Raw genomic sequence first — 23,171 nt, forward strand, 5'->3', positions numbered from 1 at the left:
GGTTACTGCTTCGCTTTGCAGAAGGACCAGGAATTCGGACTGCAGAAGTGAAAGAGGAGCAGCTGTTGGGGGTTGGGGAAAGGGGGTCTCCCTGCTCCTTGGAAACCGGAAGGGGTTTGGTGCTTCCCACTGGCCGAGATGGTTGCAGCTGCTGAGATCATAAGGGAACCGATCCCTTCTGCTTGTGGTCCCTGATCACCAGGAACCGACCCAGGCCAGCTGCACTCCTGGGAATCATCTGGCAAACGGCTTTTCTGCTTTACAGGCAAAACTCCCCAGTTCCCCCCAATTCTTTACCACTGGCTTAATTCCTCCCTCCCTCTCTTCCTCCCTTCTTTGCTTCTTCCCTTCTCTTGCCCCTTCTCCTTCCTACCTTCCTTCCTTCCTTCTTTCCTCTTTCTTTCTTTCCTTCCTTCCTCCTTTTTCTTCCTTCTCACTTTTTTCTTTCCTTTCTTTCTTCATCCCTCCCTCCCTCCCTCTCTATTTCTTCGCTCACTCGTTCCCTCCCTTGTTTCTTCCCTTCCCTTTCTCTTGTCACCTCTTCCTCTCCTTTCTCTCTCCTTTCCTGTTTCCTTCCTCTCTCTCATTCCCCTCCCCTCCTCTCCCTCCCTCCCTTTCTCTTTCTTTCTTTCTTTTTTCTTTCTCTTTTCTTGCTCTTTCTTGCTCTTTCTTTTTTCTTTTTTCTTTCTTTCTTTTTTCTGTCTTTTTTCTCCTTTCTTTCCTTCCTCCTTTCCTTCCTCTATATTTCCTCCCTCTCTCATTTCTTCTCTTCCCTTCCTCTTGTCCACTCTTCCTCTCCTTCCTCCCTCCTTTCCTGTTTCCTTCCTCTCTCACTCCCCTCTCATCCTCTCCCCTCCCTCCCTCCCTCCCTTTCTTTTTCTTTCTTTCTCTTTATTTTTGTCTTTCTGACTGTCTCTTTCTTTCTTTTTCTTCTTTCTTTCTTTCCTTCCTCCTTCCCTTCGTCTATATTTCCTCCCTCCCTCCCTTGTTTCTTCTCTTCCCTTCCTCTTGTCCACTCTTCCTCTCCTCCCTCCCTCCTTTCCTGTTTCCTTTCTCTCTCACTCTCCTCTCACCCTCTCCCCTTCCTCCCTTTCTTTTTCTTTCTTTCTTTTTTCTTTCTTTTTGTCTTTCTTTCTGTCTGTCTTTCTTCCTTTTTCTTCTTTCTTTCTTTCCTTCCTTCTTCTCTTCCCTTCCTCTTGTCCATTCTTCCTCTCCTCCCTCCCTCCTTTCCTGTTTCCTTCCTCTCTCACTCCCCTCTCATCCTCTTCCCTTCCTCCCTTTCTTTTTCTTTCTTTCTTTCTTTCTTTCTTTCTTTCTTTCTTTCTTTCTTTTTGCTTTCTTTTTGTCTTTCTTTCTGTCTATGTCTCTTTCTTTCTTTTTCTTTCTTTCCTTCCTCCTTCCCTTGTTCATTCTCTTCCCTTCCTCTTGTCCACTCTTCCTCTCCTCCCTCCCTCCTTTCCTGTTTCCTTCCTCTCTCTCATTCTCCCTCCCTCCCTCCCTTCCTTCCTCAACATGCTCTTCCATATGGCATAGATTTCAGAACACTCTGCACCATTAGAAAACCATTCTTATACATTCTTATTCTTATTTTTTTAATGTATATACTGGTATATCCATTAAAAAATAAAATACATATAAAAATACATATAAAAATAAATTAAATTAATCGGAGGCCGATTAATTTAATTTATTTTTAGTCATCTTAACTTTTATATTGTATGTTTTTTAATTTTCGGCTGTTCACCGCCCTGAGTTCCTTCGGGGAGAAGGGCGTTATATAAATTTAATAAATAATAATAATAATAATAATAATAATAATAATAATAATAATAAGAAGAAGAAGAAGAAGAAGAAGAAGAAGAAGAATCATATACCTTATGATTCTTGATGAACGTATCTTTTATTTTATGTACACTGAGAGCACATGCACCAAGACAAATTCCTTGTGTGTCCAATCACACCTGGCCAATAAAGAATTCTATTCTATTACACTTCTTACTTAACACTTTCTAGTTCTTCTAAAATATTTCCATGTATGTATAACTCTTAAGTAAGGCTGAAGTTTTCTTGCCTTTAATTTCGCTTTTTCTTTGCTGCCCCCTGGTGGCGAATCCTGGTCTCTAAAAAGACTCGGGAACTCTGAATAGTGAGCGGATTTAGATGGCAAAAATTAATCCGTCCTTCTTCTTCCCCTTCAGGCCTTTGGTGAGACCATGATGTGAAGAGTCCCACCTCCAAGAAGACTCGAAGGCTGGAAAAAGATGGTAGGAAAGAGAAGAAGACACACAGCAGCAAGGAAGAGGGGCTCAGCTACGAAGGAGCTGGGGGCTGGAACGGATCTGGGAAAGAATCAGACTCGGAAGGGACCTTGGAGGACTTCTAGTCCAGCCCCCGGCTCAAGAAGGAGATCAAACAACAGAATACAGGTAGTCCTCAACTTACGACCACAACTGAGCCCAACATTGAAAGAGGCGGTGGTGAGGCCTCTCCTCAAGAAACCTTCCCTGGACCCGGCAGTGTTGGCAAATTATCGTCCAGTCTCCAACCTTCGCTTCATTGCGAAGGTTGTTGAGAGTGTGGTAGCGCAACAGCTCCCCCAGTACCTGGATGAATCGTCGTATCTGGATCCGTTCCAGTCGGGCTTCAGGCCTGGGTACAGCACGGAAACGGCATTGGTCGCGTTGGTTGATGATCTCTGGAGGGCTCGGGACAGGGGTTGTTCCTCTGTCCTGGTCCTATTAGACCTCTCAGCGGCTTTTGATATCATCGACCATGGTATCATGCTGCACCGGCTAGAGGAGTTAGGGGTGGGGGGCACCGTCCTACGGTGGTTCTCCTCCTTTCTCTCTGACCGGTCGCAGTCTGTGTTGACAGGGGGGCAGAGGTCGACCCCGAGGCCCCTTGTATGTGGGGTGCCACAAGGGTCGGTCCTCTCGCCCCTTCTGTTCAACATTTATGTGAAGCCGCTGGGTGAGATCATCCGTGGTTTCGGGGTGAAGTACCACCAGTACGCTGACGATACTCAGCTGTACATCTCCACCCCGGACCACCCCAATGATGCCCTTGAAGTGATGTCCCGGTGCCTGGAGGCCGTGCGGATCTGGATGGGGAGAAACAGACTCAGGCTCAACCCATCCAAGACCGAGTGGCTGTGGTTTCCGACATCCCGATATAGTCAGTTGGCGCCATCACTGACTATTGGGGCCGAGTCATTGCCCCCCACGGAGAGGGCTCGCAACTTGGGTGTCCTCCTGGACTCACGGCTGTCTTTAGAAGAGCATATGACGGCCGTGGCCAGGGGGACTTTTTATCAGGTCCGCCTGATTCGCCAGTTGCGTCCCTTTCTGGATCGGGACTCGTTAAATACGGTCACTCATGCTCTTGTCACTTCCCGCTTGGACTACTGCAATGCTCTCTACATGGGGCTCCCCTTGAGGAGCACCCGGAGGCTCCAACTGGTCCAGAATGCGGCCGCGCGGGTGGTTATGGGAGCGACGTGGCGCTCCCATGTGACCCCCCTCCTGCGCGAGCTGCACTGGCTCCCGGTGGTCTTCCGGGTGCGCTTCAAGGTTTTGGTTACCACCTTTAGAGCGCTCCATGGCATCGGACCGGGGTATCTACGAGACCGCCTTCTGCTACCAATAGCCTCTCACCGACCAGTACGCTCCCATAGAGAGGGGCTCCTCAGGGTGCCGTCGGCCAAACAGTGTCGACTGGCGGCCCCCAGGGGGAGAGCCTTCTCTGTGGGGGCACCTACCATCTGGAACGAGCTCCCCCCAGAGATACGGAAGATCCCGGACCTGCGCACGTTTCGCCGTGCTCTCAAAACTTTTCTATTTCAGCAAGCTGGCCTGGCCTAACTCCCCTCTTTTAAATTCTTAAATTTTAAATTTTTTAATTCGTGATTTTATAAATTGGGTGTTTTAATCTGTGTGTCGGCCGAAATATTTAATAATTTTAAGGGATTTTTAATATTTGTATTGTCTGTATTTTATCTTGGCTGTTCACCGCCCTGAGTCCTTCGGGAATAGGGCGGTATAGAAATTTGATTAAATAAAATAAATAAATAAACATTTATGTGGCTAAGCGGGACATTGGTCTGGTGAGCTTTGCCCCGTTTTACGACTTTTCTGGCCACGTTGGTTAAGCGAAACATTGCGGTTGTTAAATGAGTCGCGCGGTCGTTGAAGCGAATCTGGCTTCCCCCTTGACTTTGCTTGTCAGGAGGTCGCAAAAGGGGATCGCGTGACACACACACACACACACACACACACACACACACACACAGAGGGACACTGCGACCATCGTAAATGTGAGGCGGTTTCCAAGCATCGGGAATGTAAATCAGGTGACCCTGGGAGATGCTGCAAGGGTCAGTCATAAGTGTGAAAAATGGTCATAAGTCACTTTTGTAACTTCGAACGGTCATTAAATGAACTGTTGTAAGTGGAGGACTACCTGTAAACAGGATTGGAAGGGACCCTGGAGGTCTTCTAGTCCAACCCCCTGCCCCTGAAGGAAACCCTCTACCATTCGGGAAAAATTGTTGTCCAATCTCTTCTTGAAAACCTCCAGTGATGGAGCACCTACAACTTCTGGTGGCAAGCTGTTCCACAGGTTAATTGTGCTCACAGTCAGGAAATTTCTCCTCATTTCTAAGTTGGCTTCTCTCCTTGATTATTTTCCATCCGCGGCTTCTTGTCCTGCCTTCAGGTGCTTTGGAGGGCCTTTACGAGTGTCTGAAGGACCAGACTGGGGACAAATCAAAGGAGAAATTGTTTGTCAGAAATGGTGTAGGGTCTCCTGCTTGAGTAGGGGGTTCGACTAGATGACCTACAACCGTGATGGCGAACCTATGGCACGCGTACCACAGGTGGCCCGCAGAACCATAAGGTGGGCACGCGAGTGTTGCCCTAGCTCAGCTCCCAGCTGATTTTCGGGCCTTCCGGGCCCATCAGAAGTCAGGAAACAGGCTATTTCCAGCCTCTGGAGCGGGTGGGGAAGGCTGTTTTAGCCCTCCCCAGGCTCCGAGAAAGTCTCTGGAGACTGGGGAGGGCGAAAAACGGGTCTACTGGGCCCACTGTGCCATCGTGTGCCAAAAGTGGGGAAAGGGCAGGGGTGTCACACGCGCATGTGCGTGGGGGTGGGGCATACTGAATTATGGGTCGGGGCACATGTGGGTGTGACCCCCCCCTGTGCTCCCCTCACTTTTGGCACACGACGGCAAAAAGGTTAGCCATCACTGACCTACAAGTTCTCTTCCAATTCTGATAATCTGTATGATTTATGTGGTTGCTAAGAGCTGACACCGATTTGATAATCATAATCATATCCCCACCATTATATTTTAGATGACTTACGGACTACAGATAGGCTGAAAACAATAACATCCCCCCCAAAAAATCAGATTAAAGTTGCTCCAACTGACCTCAAGGAATTCATAAAATTGGTTTCCCGCCATTTGAACACAATCAAATCAAGTCACAATCCTTAAAACATCAACAAAATCAAACAGATCAAAAAAGGGAAGAAGAGGACATCCTAGGGAAAAACTAACACTTCTTTTAACACAAGAGAAGAGTAAGTTCCTCTTACGTGTCGAATCACAGAATTAAAATGGCCTTGAAGTTCTTGCTTGGTTGAGGAACCCTGTTCAAATTCTGTTTAAAATCTCTTATTTAGATCTGTCAAAACATCTGTCAATCTCCACCCCTTTCACCTTTTAAAAAAAAACAAGTAAAATCCAACTAACTTGTCAAAACAGATGAATTTTTTTTAATTTTTTTAAAAAGTTTTTTTATTTTGAATACATTAAAACAAGACCCAAACACACAACATTTATATACATCTCACTTTTTCCTACAGCTGCTTCGAAGTGATCCTTTCTTGCTATTTACATCTATTTACACATCTTTTAATTTTGTCTTATTCAACAATTGTTTCCCATCTTTCTTTATTTCGTCTACATTGTTCCATGATCAACATTTTTTCCTCCCTCTCCTTTATTCCTCTTTCTCATTTTTCCTATTCTCCAACCATTCATATCATCTACACCACACTGTAATATTCTGTATCCTCTTTCTCCTTGAATTTTTTTGTTAATTAGTCCATCTCTGCGCATTCTAAAATTTTTTTAATTAAATCTTCTTCTGATGGGTGGATTTTCCTTCTTCCAATTTTGCGCATAGACTATGCGGGCTGCTGTCAGTATATGTAATATTAAATAGTGTATTTCCTTGGTATAGTTTTCTACGGAAATCCCTAGTAAAAACTGATCAGGTTCTCCCTTTATTGAATTCTGAATTATTTCCTCTATCCACTTTTTAACTTTAGCCCAGAATTTCTTTGCCACTGGGCAGGTCCACCAGAGGTGATAGTATGTTCCATAGTTACTCTTACATTTCCAACATTTCGGTGAATTACTAGGGAACATCTTTGCTATTCTAGCTGGCGGAAAGTGCCATCTATGGAACATTTTCATCTGGTTTTCCTTGTATGCCGTTGATATTGTCAATTTCATAATTATTCTCCACATCTTTTCCCACTTCTCTAATTTTATTATGCGATTGAAATTCCTTGCCCATTTGATCATAGTATCTTTTACTATTTCCTCTTCTATTTTATACCGTAATAAAAATTTATATATTTTACTAATTAGTTTTTGTTCCGTCCCATATATACTTTTATCCAGTTCATTTTGCTCTAATTGTACCTGATCTATTTTTGTATCTTCTATGTATTTTGATCTTATTTGTAAGTATGTCCACCATTCAACTTCCCTATTCAAATCCTGTTCCAGTTCTTGTTTTGTTTTTAATTTTCCCAAATCATTTAATATATCTCTGTATCTAATTATTTTGGTCCAGTCTACTAAATTTGGGTGCGTTAATGTTTCGTTGAGAGAAATTCAAAGCGGTATTCTTATATAGTGTTGCTTTTTGATTTTATTCCAAATTAATAATAATGAATTTCTAATTATATGCCTTCTAAAATATCCCTGGGTTTTATGTTTTTCACCCCATAGGAATGCATGCCATCCTGTCTGTAAATCGTGTCCTTCTGTTTCTTTTTTTCTTCTTTTATTTCCCAACTCCATCCATTCCTTTAACCATGTTAGGCATGCTGCTTGGTAATAAATCTCCCAATCTGGAAATGCTACTCCTCCTCTATCCCTGGTATCTTGTAATGTTTTTAATCTAATTCTAGATTTTCTCCCTTGCCATATAAATTTTGAGGTCAATCTGTTTAATAAATCAAAAAAACTTTTTTCTATTTTTATCGGTATAACCTGGAAGAGGAATAAAATTTTGGGCAGGATATTCATTTTTATTGCCGCCACTCTTCCCATCCATGAAATTTATTTTTCCAATTTTCCAAATCTTTTCCAATTTGCAGTATTAATTTATCATAATTTTCCTTTTTGATTGAGGAGCCTCTTGCTGTTAGCCAAATCCCTAAATATTTTATTTTATTTTTTTGTTATCTGAATATTCATACTATTTTCTAATTCTGTCTCTTGTTTTTTTGTAAGGTTTTTTGTTAACAATTTAGATTTGTTTTATGTTAATTTTTAAACCTGCCACTACGCCAAATTCTTCTACTTTTTTAATCAATTTGGGGCCTGATTTTAGAGGTTCCTCAATTATAAAGACCACATCGTCTGCAAAGGCTTGCAATCTGTACTCCTCATTTTTTATCGTCAATCCTTTTATCTCTCGATCTTCCCTAATTTTTTTCAGGAGTGGCTCCAGTGATAGTATAAAGAGAAGTGGGGAAAGTGGGCATCCTTGTCTCACTCCTTTTATTATCTCAAATCCATCAGAGTCCCTTGGGAGTTGGGCGGCATAGAAATGCGATAAATTAAATTAAATTAATTAAATTAAATTAAATTAAATTAAATTAAATTAAATTAAATTAAATTAAATTAAATTAAATTAAATTAAATTAAATTAAATTAAATTAAATTAAATTAAATTAAATCTGTCATATCTTGGTTGATAATTACTCTTGTAGTTTGTTTTGAATATATTTTCTCAAATCATTTTTTCAAATTTTGACCCAAATTCCATTTTTTTAATTTGTTGTATCATTAATCTCCAATTTAAAATTATCAAAAGCTTTTTGGGCATCAAGGAAAACCAGTGAAACTTCTTTCTCTGGGTGTGCTTCATAAAACTCTAATATATCGATTATGGTGCATGTGTTATTTTTAATTTGTCGTCCTGGCAAAAAACCATTTTGATCCGAATGTATATGTTTATTTAGAATCATTTTTAACCTTTCAGCAATTATTGACATATATGTTTTATAATCAGAATTCAATAAAGAGTTAGGCCAAAACAGATGAAATTTTAATTTGGGATTTATTTTTGCAAAATTGTCAGGCATATACATTAAAAAAATCATTTGAGTTTCCTTACTGAAGTCTGTCCATTTTGTTACTGGTCAAGCATTTAGTACATGAAACATATAAAAACTTAGCTTAGACATTCTCTGGGGTTTCGAATTTGTACCCCCAAAAAATTCTTCTCCAACATATAGACAGTCCTTGATTTACAACAATTAATTTAGTGACTTTTCAAAGATACAGTGGCACTGAAAAAAGTGACTTATGCCTAGTTTTCACACTTAATGACTGCTTCAGCATCCCCATGACCATGTGATCAAAAGTCAGGCACTTGGCAACTGACTCACACTTATGACCGTTGCTATGTCCAGGGGCCACGTGATGCCCTTTTACGACCTTTTGACAAGCCAAGTCAATGGAAGAAGTCAGATTCACTTAACAACCAAGTTACTAACTTAACAACAGCAGTGATTCGCTTAACAACTATGGCAAGAAAGGTCATAAAATGGGGCAAAATTAACTTAACTGTTGTTTTACTTAACAACAGAAAATTTGGGTTCAATTATGGCCGTAAGTTGAGGACTACCTAAATTGAGGATTTTACGATCTTGCCATGGTTCTTAAGCGAATCAGGAAAGTTGTTAAGTGAGACATATGGCCGTTAAGCAAACTGAGCTTCCCCCATTGGGTTTGCTTGTTGGAAAGTGGCTGGGAAGGTCGCAAATGGGGATCATGTGATGCTGCGGCTGTCATAAAGATGAGTCCGTTTCCAACCAACTGAATTCTGATCCGGTGACCATGGGGAAGCTGCAACGGTCATAAGTGCAAGGACCTGTCGTAAGTCAGTTTTTTTCAAGGCCGTCGTAACTTTGAATGGTCACTAAACGAACGAGGATTGCCTCTAGGTATAACAAAATTCTTTGTCCGGATTAATATTCAGTTGCCCCAATGGTCAGTTGTCTTTTGAATTGATACGATTCCACTATTTTGCAGAGTCAAGATGGCGTCTGCAACAGTCAATCAAAACCTGAGGTAAAGTTTTGATGGTGCCATTTCTGCCGCCATCTTGACTTTTTTGACCACCGTTGCCTCAACCCCGTTAAACGTCTTCTGATTAATAACACCTTTATTTAAATGATCAGCGGCCGCTTTTCCTCCTTCCAAACAGAGTGCATTTTTAAAAAAACAAAGACACCTAAAAACAAGAACCCAAAAAACCACAAATAAGGATTAAAGAATCTTGGTTAAAATCACGAATCCCAGTCAGTGCTTAAAAGTTCATGAGGAATGAAGCATCTCTGTGAACAAGGCACTTCTTCATATCCGGTGAGAAAAGATTTCGGGGGTCAGAACAGGTTTAAAAGGAGAAGCGAGTTCAAATTCAGCCAAGCAAATGCTTGGATGTCAGATCAGCCCCTCCAAATCCAGCCTACCTCGCTGAGTCGTTGTTATAAGGGGGGGGCAATCAGATATATGAGAACCAGGGATGGTCTTGGAGGGAAGAATAGGATATAAATTGGGTGAACGATTAAATAAAAATAAATAATTATTGCAAAGCAGAGCACCATTCACTCCCCGATGCATAAGAAAATATTTCTTCATGCTGGTTGTGTTCACACCACAAATTGAAATGGTTTTTAAAAACCTAACCAGGTCTCTGAAGCACATTTAACCTCAGATTATGGGACTCCTATGTCTGAAAATCCAGATCAGTGCGTGCAAATGACGTTAACCCAATGCTGCCTGCGTTCAGATAACCCCTCAAACCCAGGTTAACCCGACAGAACGAATTTCATCCACAAACTATCTTGGTAATAGTAATAGGTCATATATTTTTTTTCCTGCAACTGTCCATCTTCAAATGAACTCGGCTTCACAGGCATGGTTTATTTATTTTTTTTAACCAGGATGAAAAGGTTGTGTGAACCCAACCTGCGAGTTTGGGGGTAGGAGGGGACGAGAACGGATCGCCTTAAGGGGATTTTGTGGGTTTTATGGCTGGGAAACGATGCAAATCCTGATTTTCAGCACAGAGGAGTTTCCCCCCCCAGAAGGAAAAAAAAAACACCCTTTAAAATCTTGCAGGATCTTTAACAAACCGTTGTTTGGAAAATGGGGGTTTTAAGGGCACTTCATTAAGCACCGCAATTTGCAACTTTCTGCAAGAGTCAGTGTTCTCCAAGGTTAACAGGAAGGAGGTGAATTACCTGCCCTGCTTATAAAGTGATTATAACGCACTTAAATGGCCAGTTTAGCGTGTTTTCACCTGGATCCCAGGTGGCAGTTTGCACGTACAGGAAGTCCTCAAATTTACGGCTGCAATTGAGACCAAAACTTTTGTTGGCTAAGCACGACAGAGTTTTGCCTCATTTTAGGACCTTTCTTGCCGCCGTTGTTAAGTGAGTCACTGCAGTTGTCCAGTCGTTAAGTGAATCTAGCTTCCCTCATCGACTTTGCTTGTCAGGTGGTCGCAAACGGGATCACACGACGGTCATCAATTCGAAACCGTTGCCCAGTTGCGTCTGAATTTTGCTCGCGTGACCGTGGGGGATAGATGCAGCAACGGTCGTAAGTGTGGGGAGAAAAGTTACAGGTCACCTTTTTCAGGGCCATTTTAACTTTGAACGGTCACTAAATGAATGGCCGTAAGTCGAGGACTACTTGTATTGGACAAACTTTCCCCGAATCAGAACTTTCCAGTGGAGAAAAAATTGACGCAGAGCGGTTTAAGTCTCAAAATTTGGCAAATTTCGAATGGGTGGACTTCAACTCCCAGAATTCCCCAGCCTGTAGGTTGCCTGGGGAATTCTGGAGTTGAAATCTACACATCTGAAAATTGCCACGTTTGAAAAATACCATTTCCATTTTCCTTTCTACGGCTGCTTGGAAGCTGAAATGTTGCAGCCCAGGGAAAAAATTAGTTAAAAACCTTAATTTTATGGATCTGTCGAGGGGAAAAGGGTGTCCGATAAAGCCAAATGCCCATTAAATCAGAAGGTAGATAATTAAGTAAATCTTTTCATAATCTACGTGGAAATTTTTCTAATTCATATTCAAATTTTATCAAAAATTTATGAATGTTTTCCAAGTGGATTTTCTCCATTGCATTCAAAATTCTCCTGAATGGAGGTCCATAAAATGGAGGGGCTAATAAATACCATGTATTAGTCGTGCAATGCTTTATCAATTACAGTACAATATTAGAAATTCAGGTGACCTCTTAAAATCAAGAGAACTCAAGTGACATGGCTCACACCACGTATTGTGATGCAACAAATAAACCACATTGCCTAAAACTTCACACTATATACACTATGCTATCGAACCAGAGTAACAGAATAACCAAATCGGAAGGGACCTTAGAGGTCTTCTAGTCCAACCCCCTGCTCAAGCAGGAGATCCTAGGCCATTTCAGACAACTGGCTGTCCAATCTCTTCTTGAAATCCTCCAGTGATGGAGCACCCACAACTTCTGGTGGCAAGTCGTTCCACTGGTTAATTGTTCTCACTGTCAGGAAATTCCTCTTCAGTTCCAGGTTGCTTCTCTCCTTGGTTAGTTTCCATCCGTTGCTTCTTGTCCTGCCTTCTGGTGCTTTGGAGAATAAATGGACCCCCTCTTCTTTGGGGCAGCCCCTCAAATATTGGAAAATTGCTATCATTAACCCGGTGTAGTAATCTGGTTAATTTAACGCTACACCGTTAGCCACCAAAAACCCCCATCAAGGTTAATGCTAACTAAATTTAACAAGTTGTATGAAGATTTATTTCCATTAGGTCTTTCCTTAACTGAGTTAAAGATGTTGTGTAAACTCAGAAAGAATGACTCAGCATGATAGCTTGGTTCACTCAACATGTTAACATTGTAGGAACACAAACATGCTAGTCTATCTTAGCCGAAAATCAGCGTCCAGTGGCATTTTTTCAGACGAAAATATTTTATTAAAAGGCCTCTGCTTTCAATCGTTGAATTCCCACATCACAAACCACAATGGATTACTATTAGTGCTATATATTACTATATCAGTACAACTGTTATTTTTATTCGGTTCCGTCTCTCAGAAGCAAAACCCTCCCGAAGAGTCTTGGAGGGACATTAATAAAAGGGAAAAATTGTCCATCATTGCAAAGGAAAACATGACAATATTTAGGAACAAGGAAGCGATAAGACCTCGGTGTCAGCTGTTGCCGGCCCATCCTGGTCTCTGGTCCTGCCAAGCCACGTTTTAACCCTGTTTCCATGTTGTGTGAACCCAGACAGTGTCTGATTTACATTAATTTTTGTTTCCCCAAGAGATAATCTCCCCTGGTGATAACGACAATTGACCTTCCGTGGCGCAAGCTGCGCCTTGGAAACTTAGACAAGTGCTTAAGAGCGTTCGGTTCTCCGTCCTTCTAAAAAAGTCATTTAAATAGTGATTTTTTTCACGCGTCTGTTGTACCATTCGTACCAACTTTGGTGGAAAACACCTTTGCAGAATTTCAGAAGATGTCGTTCCTGATATCGGCGACTTCCCCAAAAGAACATATTTGCAGGAAATGTTCGAAACGAGACTGGCTACGATACCGTGTTTTTGGCTCTCATGGCTAAGTTGTCTCGTCCCCGAAAGTTGCAATGCGGAACGGTACTCGTCGCCGACTGGGTACCATTTTTTGCCGTGGCCTGGGGGCAAGCAAATTTGACAAACCTTTGCCCGGCCAAAAAGTACAGGATAGGGTCCAGGCAGCTGTTGGTGCTGGCCAGAGGGCGGGTGAGTTTGTAGGCCAGGTTGATGGCGTCCAACGTGGGGCAACTGAGGTCCCAGCTGCGGAAGGAGTAATACAGAGTACGGGTGATGTGAAAGGGCAGGAAGCAAATGATGAAGACCATCATAACGATGATGATCATCTTGACAGATTTCTTCTTGGAGCTGGACATGCGGGAGATGCCCCGCGTGGGCTGGAGAAGTTTCCGAGCCATCATGCAGTAACAGATGATGAGGAGAAGGAAAGGGATGCAGAAGAGAAGGACCAGCATCACTGAACTGTAGATGAGGAACTGGTCAAAGAGTTCCTTGGCGGACGTGTCGTGGCAGGTGATGCTGTTACACCTCTGGCTGGTGGTCACGAAGAAGAGGACTGGGGACTGGCAGGAGATCACCACCAACCAGACGATGGCGGAGACCCAACGGGCGTAGCGGACTTGACCCCACTCCAGGGACTTCAGAGGGAGACAGACGCCCATGAAACGGTGGGCGCTGATACAAAGGAGGAAGAGAATGCTGCAGTACAGGTTAGTGTAGAAAAGGAAGCGGACAATCTTGCACAAGCCCACGCTGAAGGGCCAGTTGTCCTCCATGGCGTAGTAGTAGACTAGCAAGGGCAAGGAGATGACGTAGAGTAAGTCAGACACCGCCAGGTTGAACATGTACGTGGTGGAGGCGTTCCAGGTCTTGATGCGGAAGATGAAGACGTAGAGGGCCAGCAGATTGAGGGTCAGGCCCACCACGAAGACGATGCTGTAGGAGACGGGCAGGAGGATGTATTTGAAGTCCTCGTTAAACTTGCACTTGTAAGGGTGGTCCTCCTCGCCACACCCAGCTTCCGAGGAGTTGACACTGGCGTTCAGCGAGTACAGCAGGAACGTGACGTTCTCCATCGCCCTTGGAGAGTCCTTGGAAGAAAAGATGAGGGAGAAATGTTAGCAAGCGAGCAGTGTTGCATTCACACAGGATACTTCCCTGGCTTTGGGCGGAGCAGGTAGTCCTCGGCTTTCGGCCTTTGGTTCAGTGACCGTCCAAAGTTGGAACAACTCTGGAGAAAGTGGCTGATGACCTCGTACTTATGACTGTCGCAGCACCCCCGCGGTCGTGTGAAGTTTGGGTGCTTGGCCAACGGTATGTATTTACGATGGTTGCACCATCCTGGGGTCCTGTGATTTGACAAGCACCACGGGGGAAGCTAAATTCGCTTAACGACCACAGCGGTCATTACACAAATCACTGCAGTTAAACAAATCATGCTGCCCTTAAAGAGAATCTGGTTTTCCCCATTGACTTTGCTTGTCAGAGGGACAGCTGGGAAGGTTTCCAATGGCAATCACCTGACTCTGGGATGCTCCAACTGTCATAGATACTTGCTGGATGCTTGAACTTTGATCACGTGGCTATGGGGAATGCTGCGACTGTTATAATTATGAGGACCAATGGTAAGTCACTTTTTTCAATGCTGGTATAACTTTGAATAGTTACAAAGCAATTGGTTGCAAGTCAAGGATTATGAGAGAGAGAGAGAGGCAGAAACAGTGAGACAGAGACAGAGAGACAGAGGCAGAGAAACAGGCAGAGAGAAAGAGGCAGAGGCAGAGGCAGAGGCAGAGACAGAGATAGTGAGACAGAGACAGAGAGACAGAGACAGAGACAGTGAGAGAGACAGAGACAGAGAGACAGAGACAGAGACAGTGAGACAGAGAGACAGAGGCAGAGACAGTGAGACAGAGAGACAGAGGCAGAGACAGAGACAGAGAGACAGAGACAGAGGCAGAGACAGAGATAGTGAGACAGAGACAGAGAGACAGAGACAGAGACAGACAGACAGAGACAGAGACAGAGAGACAGAGGCAGAGACAGTGAGACAGAGAGACAGAGGCAGAGACAGAGACAGAGAGACAGAGACAGTGAGAGAGACAGAGACAGAGACACAGAGACAGAGACAGAGAGACAGAGACAGCCAGAGAGACAGAGACAGAGACAGAGAGACAGAGACAGAGACAGAGACAGAGACAGAGACAGAGAGACAGAGACAGAGACAGAGAGACAGAGACAGCCAGAGAGACAGAGACAGAGACAGAGAGAGAGACAGAGACAGTGAGACAGAGAGACAGAGACAGAGACAGAGAGACAGAGACAGAGACAGAGACAGAGACAGAGACAGAGAGACAGAGAGACAGAGACAGAGAGACAGAGACAGAGACAGAGACAGAGACAGAGGCAGAGACAGAGACAGTGAGACAGAGACAGAGAGACAGAGAGAAAATTTATTGGCCACCCTTCTTAGCCCAGTCTGACTGACTGGCTGAGAATGGAAAGATTCAGCCAGAACTGAAGAAGCTTCTTGGATGGGAAGTGAAACCTCTTCAAGCAAAAAACAAAGAAAGCCCAGTTACCTTTTGAAAAAGCACTTTTTGGGACTGGACTTACAAAATTCGTTCATTGATCTTTCCAAGTTACAACGGTACTGAAAAAAGGGACTTATGACCTTTTTTTCACACTTACGACCATTGCGGCATCCCCGTGGCCATGCAGTCAAAATTCAGACACTTGGCAATTGACCTGTATTTATGACAGTTGCAGTGTCCCAGGGATCATCCCTTTTGTGACCTTCTGAGAGGGTCACGCGTTCCCCTTTCGCGACCTTCTGACCAGCGACATCAATGGGGAAGCCAGATTCACTTAACAACCATGCTACTAGCTTAACAACCGCAGTGATTCACTCAACATCCGTGGCAGGAAAGACCCTAAAATGGGGCAGTGCTCGCTTAACAAACGTCTCGCTTCGCAATGGAAATTTGGGGCTCAATTGTCGTAAGTCGAGGACTGCCTGTACTTAGGACTGTCACAGCAGCAACTGCAGTGGCTCACTTAATAACTGTGGCAAGAAAGGTCGTAAAATGGGGCAAAGCTTGCTCAACAGATGTCTCACTTAGCAAGGGAAATATGGGTAAAATTGTGGTCATAAACCGAGATTTTCCTGTGTTTTGGTAGAGAATTTGCCCTGGGTTCCAGAGGTGGTATTCAGCCAGTGGGCCTGTCCCCCGCCCCTATGCCATCCTATTTAGGCACGGTTTTGAGGCCAGGTGCATGCACCGAAGGCATGAATGCGAGCAAAGCCCATGCGCCATGCGCACGCACTCAGATTGGCGAACCGGTAGGGAAAGTAAGCGAATGTGCCAATGCCTGGAGGCTGTGAGGGTCTGGATGGGAGTCAACAGGCTCAGACTTAACCCAGACAAGACCGAGTGGCTGTGGGTATTGCCTCCTAAAGACTATGTTGACTGTCCATCCTTGGTTCGGGGGGGGGGGGGAGAGAAATTGTCCCCCTCAGAACGTGTTCGCAATTTGGGTGTCCTCCTAGACTCACAGCTAAAATTAGAGCAACATCTGACAGCTGTGGCTAGGGGGACCTTTGCACAGGTTCGCCTGGTGCATCAATTGCGACCCTACTTGGATCGGGAGGCTCTCCTCACGGTCACTCATGCCCTTGTCACCTCACGGTTAGATTATTGCAACGCGCTCTACATGGGGCTACCCTTGAAAAGTGTTCGGAGACTGCAGTTGCTCCAGAACGCAGCCGCGCGAGCTGTCGTGGGTGCACCTAGATACACCCACATTACACCAATTCTCCGCGAGCTGCACTGGCTCCCTATCGGTCTCCGGGCGCAATTCAAGGTGTTGGTTATTACCTTTAAAGCCCTACATGGTTCAGGGCCAGGTTATCTTCGAGACCGCCTTCTACCGCATAACTCCCAGTGACTGGTAAGATCCCACAGAGTCGGTCTCCTCCGGGTCCCGTCAGCTGGTGGGCCCACAGAGGAGGGCCTTCTCTGTGGCTGCCCCAGTTCTCTGGACCCAGTTACCTCCTGAGGTCCGGACCGTCCCCACCCTATCGGCCTTCCGAAAAGCGGTGAAGACCTGGCTTTTCCGGCAGGCCTGGGGCTGTTGATCTCGCCCTTGTGATCTGGCAAGATCTGGCCATGAATGGCGTGAATGAGTTTTTAATGTTTTTAATTTTTAAATGTTTTTTTTTTATAATGATTTTTTAAAAAATGTATTGTGGGCCGCCCTGAGTCTTCGGAGAGAAGCGGCATATAAATTGAATTAATTAAATTAAATTAAATACCACACCTGCTGGGATCACAAATTTGCTTTCGTAATCTGAAATTCAGCAAGAGCACAGCAAAACCAAACTACGTTTAGCTTTCTTTTTTTTTGACAACGGAAACTTCTAGATTGAGTAGGTGTGTCCCCAGGCCCCGCTGCCCTTACACCACACATCGGTGGTCACGGCAAACACGACGAAGCCTCTGGGTGCCTCTCAGGGAATTGCACAATTCACATTCCTTCAGTGTGTGCTATCCTGTCTCTAAATGTCTCTTTCCGGGTCTTGCATTCTAATTATTAACTCTCCAAAGATACTTGCCATCTGTTGCAACGTGTGAGGAGATGCTGGAGGGGGCGAAGGGATCATCCTTCGCACGCACCCTAATTTCTGGACGCGACAGGCGAACGGGAAAGGAAAGCAGGATTTAAACTAGGCAGAATTACAATAGACCTCGATTTAACGGTCAGAATCAGATCAGATTAACAGAGTTGAAAGGGACTTTGTAGGTCATCTAGTCTAACCTCCCGCTCAAGCAGGAGACCCTATACCAGCGATGGCTAACCTTTTTGCCATCGCGTGCCAAAAGCGGGAAAGCACGGGGGGGTCACGCGCATGTGTGCCCATACCCATAATTCAATGCCCCCCATGTCTCGCCCACTGCTTTTGACACACAACGGCAAAAAGATTGCCAGTGGGCCCGGTAGGCCCATTTTTTGCCCTCCCCAGGCTCCAGAGACTTTCTTGGAGCCTGGAGAGGGCAAAAATGGCCATCCCCACCACCTCCCTGAGGTCCTCCGGAGGCCGGAAATGGCCCGTTTCCTGACTTCCAGTCAGCCCGGAAGGCCCGTTTTTCGCCCTCCCCAGGCTCCAGAGGCTTTCCTGGAGCCTGGGGAAGGTAAAAATGGCCTCCCTCACCCCTTCAGAGATGCTCTGGCCAGCTGATTTTTGGGCCTTCTGGGGCCTCCGGAGGCTGGAAATGTCCGTTTCCCAACTTCCGGTGGGCCCAGAAGGCCCAAAAATCAGCTGGCTGGCACGCGCACGCACGCTGGAGTTGAGTTAGGGCAACGCTCGCGGGCCCACAGATATGGCTTCGCGTGTCACCTGTGGCACCCGTGCCAAAGGTTCGCCATCATGGCCCTACACCATTTCTGACAGATGGCAGCCCAGTCTCTTCATGAAAGCTTCCAGTGATGAAGCTCCCACAACTTCTGAAGGCAACTTCTGTTCCATGGGTTGATTGTTCTCACCGTCAGAAAATTCCTCCTTATTTCCAGGTCGAAACTCTCCTTGTTCAGTTTCCATCCATTGTTCCTTATCTGGCCTTCGGGTGTTTTGGAAAATAGCTTCCCCTTCCTCCTCTCTGTGGCAGCCCCTCAAATACATGTCTCCCAAATTTCCATCGAGAAGCAAGGGGGTTGTTAAGAGGAGGCCCCCCCCCCGATTTTACGAACTTTGCTGCCACGATAAGTTAAGAAAATGACTGCAGTTGTAAAGCGAATCGCACCATTGTTAAACGAATTCCTCTATTTACTATGCTTGTGGGAAGCCATCTGGGAAGGTCACAAATAGAGATGACCTAAACCCAGGATCCTGCAACTTTCGTAAATGCACTTCAGTTTCCAAATGCCCAAATTCTGATCATGTGACCTTGGGGATGCCGTGACAGTCCTAAATACAGGGAGTCCTCAATTTATGACTACAATGGAGCCCATAAAGTGAGAACCATCAACCCATGGAACAGAAGTTGTCTTTAGAAGTTGTGGGAGCTTCATCTCTGGAGGCTTTCAAGAAGAGAGTGGACTGCCCTCTGTCGGAAATGGCGTAGGGTCTCCCGCTTGGGCAGAGGGTGGGGGTGGACTAGATGACCTATAAGGTCCCTTCCGACTCTGTTCATCTAATCAAAATGTACGTTGCAAAGTGAAACATTTATGGAGTGCGTTTTGGGCCATTCTACGATTTTTCTTGCCACCGTTGTTAAGTGAATCGCTGCCGTTCTTATGTTACTAACACGGTCGTTCAGCGAATCCGGCTTCCCCATTGACTTTGCTTGCCAGAAGGTCGCCAAAGGGAATCACGTGATCCCGGAACATTGCAACCGTCGTAAATACGAATCAGTTGCCTAGCATCTGAATTCTGATCACGTGTCCACGGAGTCGCAAAAAAGGGTCGTAAGTCACTTTTTTCAATGCTGATGTAACTTCGGACCGTCACGAAACGAACGGTTGTAAGTCAAAGGATTACCTGTAGTCACTTAACCAATGTCTCGCTTAACAACATAAATTTTGGGCTCCGTGGTGGTCGTAAGGCGAGGACTCCCCTGTATTTTCAAAGACGACTCTAGCCCTCCAAATGCTAAACGATGAGTAAAGAAATTAGAGCTTGAAGCAGCAAAATGCCTGGGGTTTTTTTTTTGGCCCCATGCCGTATCCCTCTTTTCGGCAGGAATTCTATGCTTTGTGAGTTTGCTCGGCGGCAACAAAGCTGGCATTGTTTCTACATGGCCCCGGCGTGGCTTGGACTGTGGATTGTTGTCGACTTCACAATCCGCCACTGTTTTGAGGATAGCTGAGCGATGGCCTCGCTTCTCGAGGCTGCCTTTGGAGGGCGAGGGTTGGCATTTTGAATGCCCGGCCTTGGCAAATGTTGCCAGCGTTGCAAGCTGGGAGCAAGCCGTGAGCTTCAGCGCGGGGACATAAGAGAAGGCCGCTTGGCATTTGGGTGACATTTTCCAGTGGCACGTGGGAGTGTGGGAATGAGAATATTTGTGGAGGTTGGGGAGCTGACTTTCTCCGGCTGCAGCTGAGGAGGAGAACAGAAAAAAATGTATAGCGCGGTGATGGCGAATCTATGGCACGCGTACTGGACGTGGCACGAAGAGCCATCTCTCCGGGCATGCCATCTGTTGCCCGTTGCTCCTCCGGGTTCCAGTGCACACATGCACGCCGGCCAGCTGGTGTGCATGTGTGCGAGAGTGCCGGAAACCAGAAAAGCAGCTCCCCGGCGCGTATGTGTGTGTGTCGGGAAACTGAGCTTCGGGTTTCCGGCACGCACATGTGCACCGGCCAGCTGGTCTTCGTGCACGCATGTGCACCAGGAACCGGAAGGCCAGGTGAATGGCGTGAATGGACATGCCGGAAACTGGAAGCTTAGCCAACACTGGTATAGTATATAGCCGTTATGGCGAACCTATGGCACGCGTGTCACAGGTGGCACGCCTAGCCATATCAGTGGGCAGGCGAGTTCAGCTCTGGCACGCATACATGTGCCGACCAGCTGATTTTTGGGCCTTGTGGGCGCACCAGAAGTAGGGAAACAGGCTGTTTCCTGCTTCCAGAGGACCTTGGTGGGGTGGAGGAAGGCCTGTTTTCCTCTCTCCCCAGCCTCCAGAGCCTTTCTAGGAGTCTGGGGAGGGCAAAAACGGCCTTCCGCACCCCTCGGAAGCCCTCCGGAGGCTGGAAACGGCCCATTTGCCAACTTCTGGTGGGACCAGCCTCCAGAGGGCCTCCAGGGGGGGTGGGGAAGGCCGTTTTCACCCTCCCCAGACGCCTAGAAAGGCTCTGGAGGCTGGGGACAGAAAAAACTGGCCTTTCGGTCCCACTGGAAGCTGGCAAACGGGTTGTTTCTGGCCTCCCGATGGAGGGGGAAGGCCATTTTCGCTCTCGCCAGACTCCTAGAAAGGCTCTGGAGGCTGGGGAGAACAGAAAATAAGAGAGCGGTATATAAGTCTAAGTGCTATTGCTATTTCCGGATTTATTATTTTATAATAATTATTTTATTATCATTATTATTTCTGCTATTCCTGGCGCTACGCCGTCCTATTTAGCCGCGATTTTTAAGCCGTTGCGCATGCTCGCAAACTGCACGCGTGAGCAACATGCGTGCACGGAAGGCTACACGCATGCACCGTGCGCTCACATTTTCGGTGCTGGGAGAACCGGTTGTTAATTCATGTGCCACCCACCTCTGACTAATCATCCTTTTCCAGACCCTGGGAAGAGAGAGAAAATCGGCACGGTTGTGTTCTCGGAGGGTCTAAGCAAAAGCAGATGAGTAGGCAACCACAAATCTGCCAGGACAGCACAACGGCCTGTAGTGTGTGTGTCTCTGTGTGTATGTGTGTGGCATTTTGATGCCTCTGGATGGTTTCCACCCAGCAGCGGAGATTAATACGGTCCCGAGGGCAGGGTGGTTAGAGAATTATTTTTATTCCCACGCTGGATCTTAGTCATTTGGGCTGGCTCTTCTCCTTGCGGGCATGCTCCAGATCTCCTGGGAACTACATCTCCCTGGCTGGCCCTCGAGCTGGGAATTTTGGAGTTCGGAGTCCCAGCCAGGGGTGAAATCTAATTACCTTCCCTACCAGTTCGGGAGTACACGGGCCATCATTGTGTGCGATTTTGGACCTTCTGCACATGCACAGAGGGTCAAAAACAGGTTACTTCCTGGTTAAAACCAGGAAGTAATGACATCTGGGCGGAGCCTTGTGTTGCCGCCACTACCAGTTCACTGATCCACCCACCGCCGCTACCAGTTCGCTGATCCACCCACCGCCGCTACCAGTTCACTGATCCACCCACCGCCGCTACCAGTTCGCTGATCCACCCACCGCCGCTACCAGTTCGCTGATCCATCAACCGCCACTAGCAGTTCGCCAATCCACCCACCACTGCTACCAGTTCGCTGATCCACCTACCGCCACCAGTTCGCTGATCCACCCACCGCCGCTACCAGTTCGCTGATCCACCTACCGCCGCTACCAGTTCGCTGATCCACCTACCGCCGCTACCAGTTCGCTGATCCACCCACCGTCACTACCAGTTCGCTGATCCACCAACCGCCACTAGCAGTTCGCCAATCCACCCACCACCGCTACCAGTTCACTGATCCACCTACCGCCGCTACCAGTTCGCTGATCCACCCACCGCCACCAGTTCGCTAATCCACCCACCGCCGCTACTAGTTCGCTGATCCACCCACCGCCGCTACCAGTTCGCCTGCGCAAGATACATGCGAAGGGCTGTTGTAACTTCAGACGGTCACTAAATGAACTGTTGTAAGTGCGGGACTATTTGTAAATATTTTGGTGGTTTCTCCATAGATCCTAGTTAGGTTTTTATCGTTTCATTATTCCTTTTTCCTTCCTTCCTTTTTTGCAGGAAAGCATGGAAAGATTCTTGTGGCCTGAGATTATACCGAGATAAGACGGGCTGGAGACCAGAGAGGCTCAGATTTTAAAATCTCTTGAAGGAGTTGAACAGGTTGTGGCAGGTAATAAACAAGTGTAAAGAATTGACATGCGGTACTTTAAATAAATAAATACTTTTATGGACAGTCAGCGAAGCCTCCATTGGCAGGAGCAGTCATCCTGTCAAACTCCGATCGAGGTAAAAGGAAATTGAGTCGCTATGTGAGAATAGGCGGCAATATAAATTTTCTAAATAAATAAATAAATTCCTCCGAAAATAGGGGACTAGCAAATTTTTTTAAAAAATGAAGTTGGATAAAATTTTGGCTTTATAATCATCCTCGACTTACAACATTTCCATCGCTATAACAAAGTAGTTCATTCAATGAGACAGGCCTGATTTTACGATTTTTTATTTTGGCAGTTGTTAAGTGAATCAGAGTGTCGTTAAGCAAATCTGGCCTCCCCAATTGCTTGCCGGAAGCTGGCTGGAAAAGTCGCAAATGTGGATCACATGACCACATTTGTCATGTGTCATAAGTACATGCCAAGTGCCTGAATTTTGATTATGTGACCGTGGGGAATGCTGTGACGGTCATAAGTGCGAGGACTGGCTTGTAAATCACATGTTTCAGTGAGAATGTAATCCCCTTTACGACCCCTTTACGACCAAAACCAATGGGGAAGCCAGATTCACTTCACAACCGGTGTTACTAACTTAACAACCGCCGTGACTCACTTAACAACGGTGGCAAGAAAAGGCGTAAAATGGAGCAAAACTCA

General features: G+C 45.8%; 1 protein-coding gene and 1 long non-coding RNA gene across 2 annotated transcripts in view; one reads left to right on the forward strand and one right to left on the reverse strand.

Moving 5' to 3' along the window:
• Nucleotides 1-8,344: 8,344 nt before the first annotated feature.
• P2RY2 (purinergic receptor P2Y2) overlaps nt 8,345-23,171 on the reverse strand; it is a 44,769-nt gene continuing 29,942 nt past the window's right edge. The window contains exon 2 of the mRNA XM_034438779.3: nt 8,345-13,997. Within this exon, the coding sequence (XP_034294670.1) occupies nt 12,903-13,982 (1,080 nt within the window). The 5' untranslated portion in view covers nt 13,983-13,997 and the 3' untranslated portion in view covers nt 8,345-12,902. The remainder of the gene's footprint in view (nt 13,998-23,171) is intronic.
• Nucleotides 22,388-23,171, forward strand: part of LOC132709339 (uncharacterized) — a 37,346-nt gene continuing 36,562 nt past the window's right edge. The window contains exon 1 of the long non-coding RNA XR_015734366.1: nt 22,388-22,471. This is a non-coding gene — a long non-coding RNA (uncharacterized LOC132709339). The remainder of the gene's footprint in view (nt 22,472-23,171) is intronic.

The sequence above is a fragment of the Pantherophis guttatus genome, chromosome 5 (assembly GCF_059756535.1).
Source record: "Pantherophis guttatus breed Tessera chromosome 5, ASM5975653v1, whole genome shotgun sequence".
Classification (NCBI taxonomy): Eukaryota; Metazoa; Chordata; class Lepidosauria; order Squamata; family Colubridae; genus Pantherophis; species Pantherophis guttatus.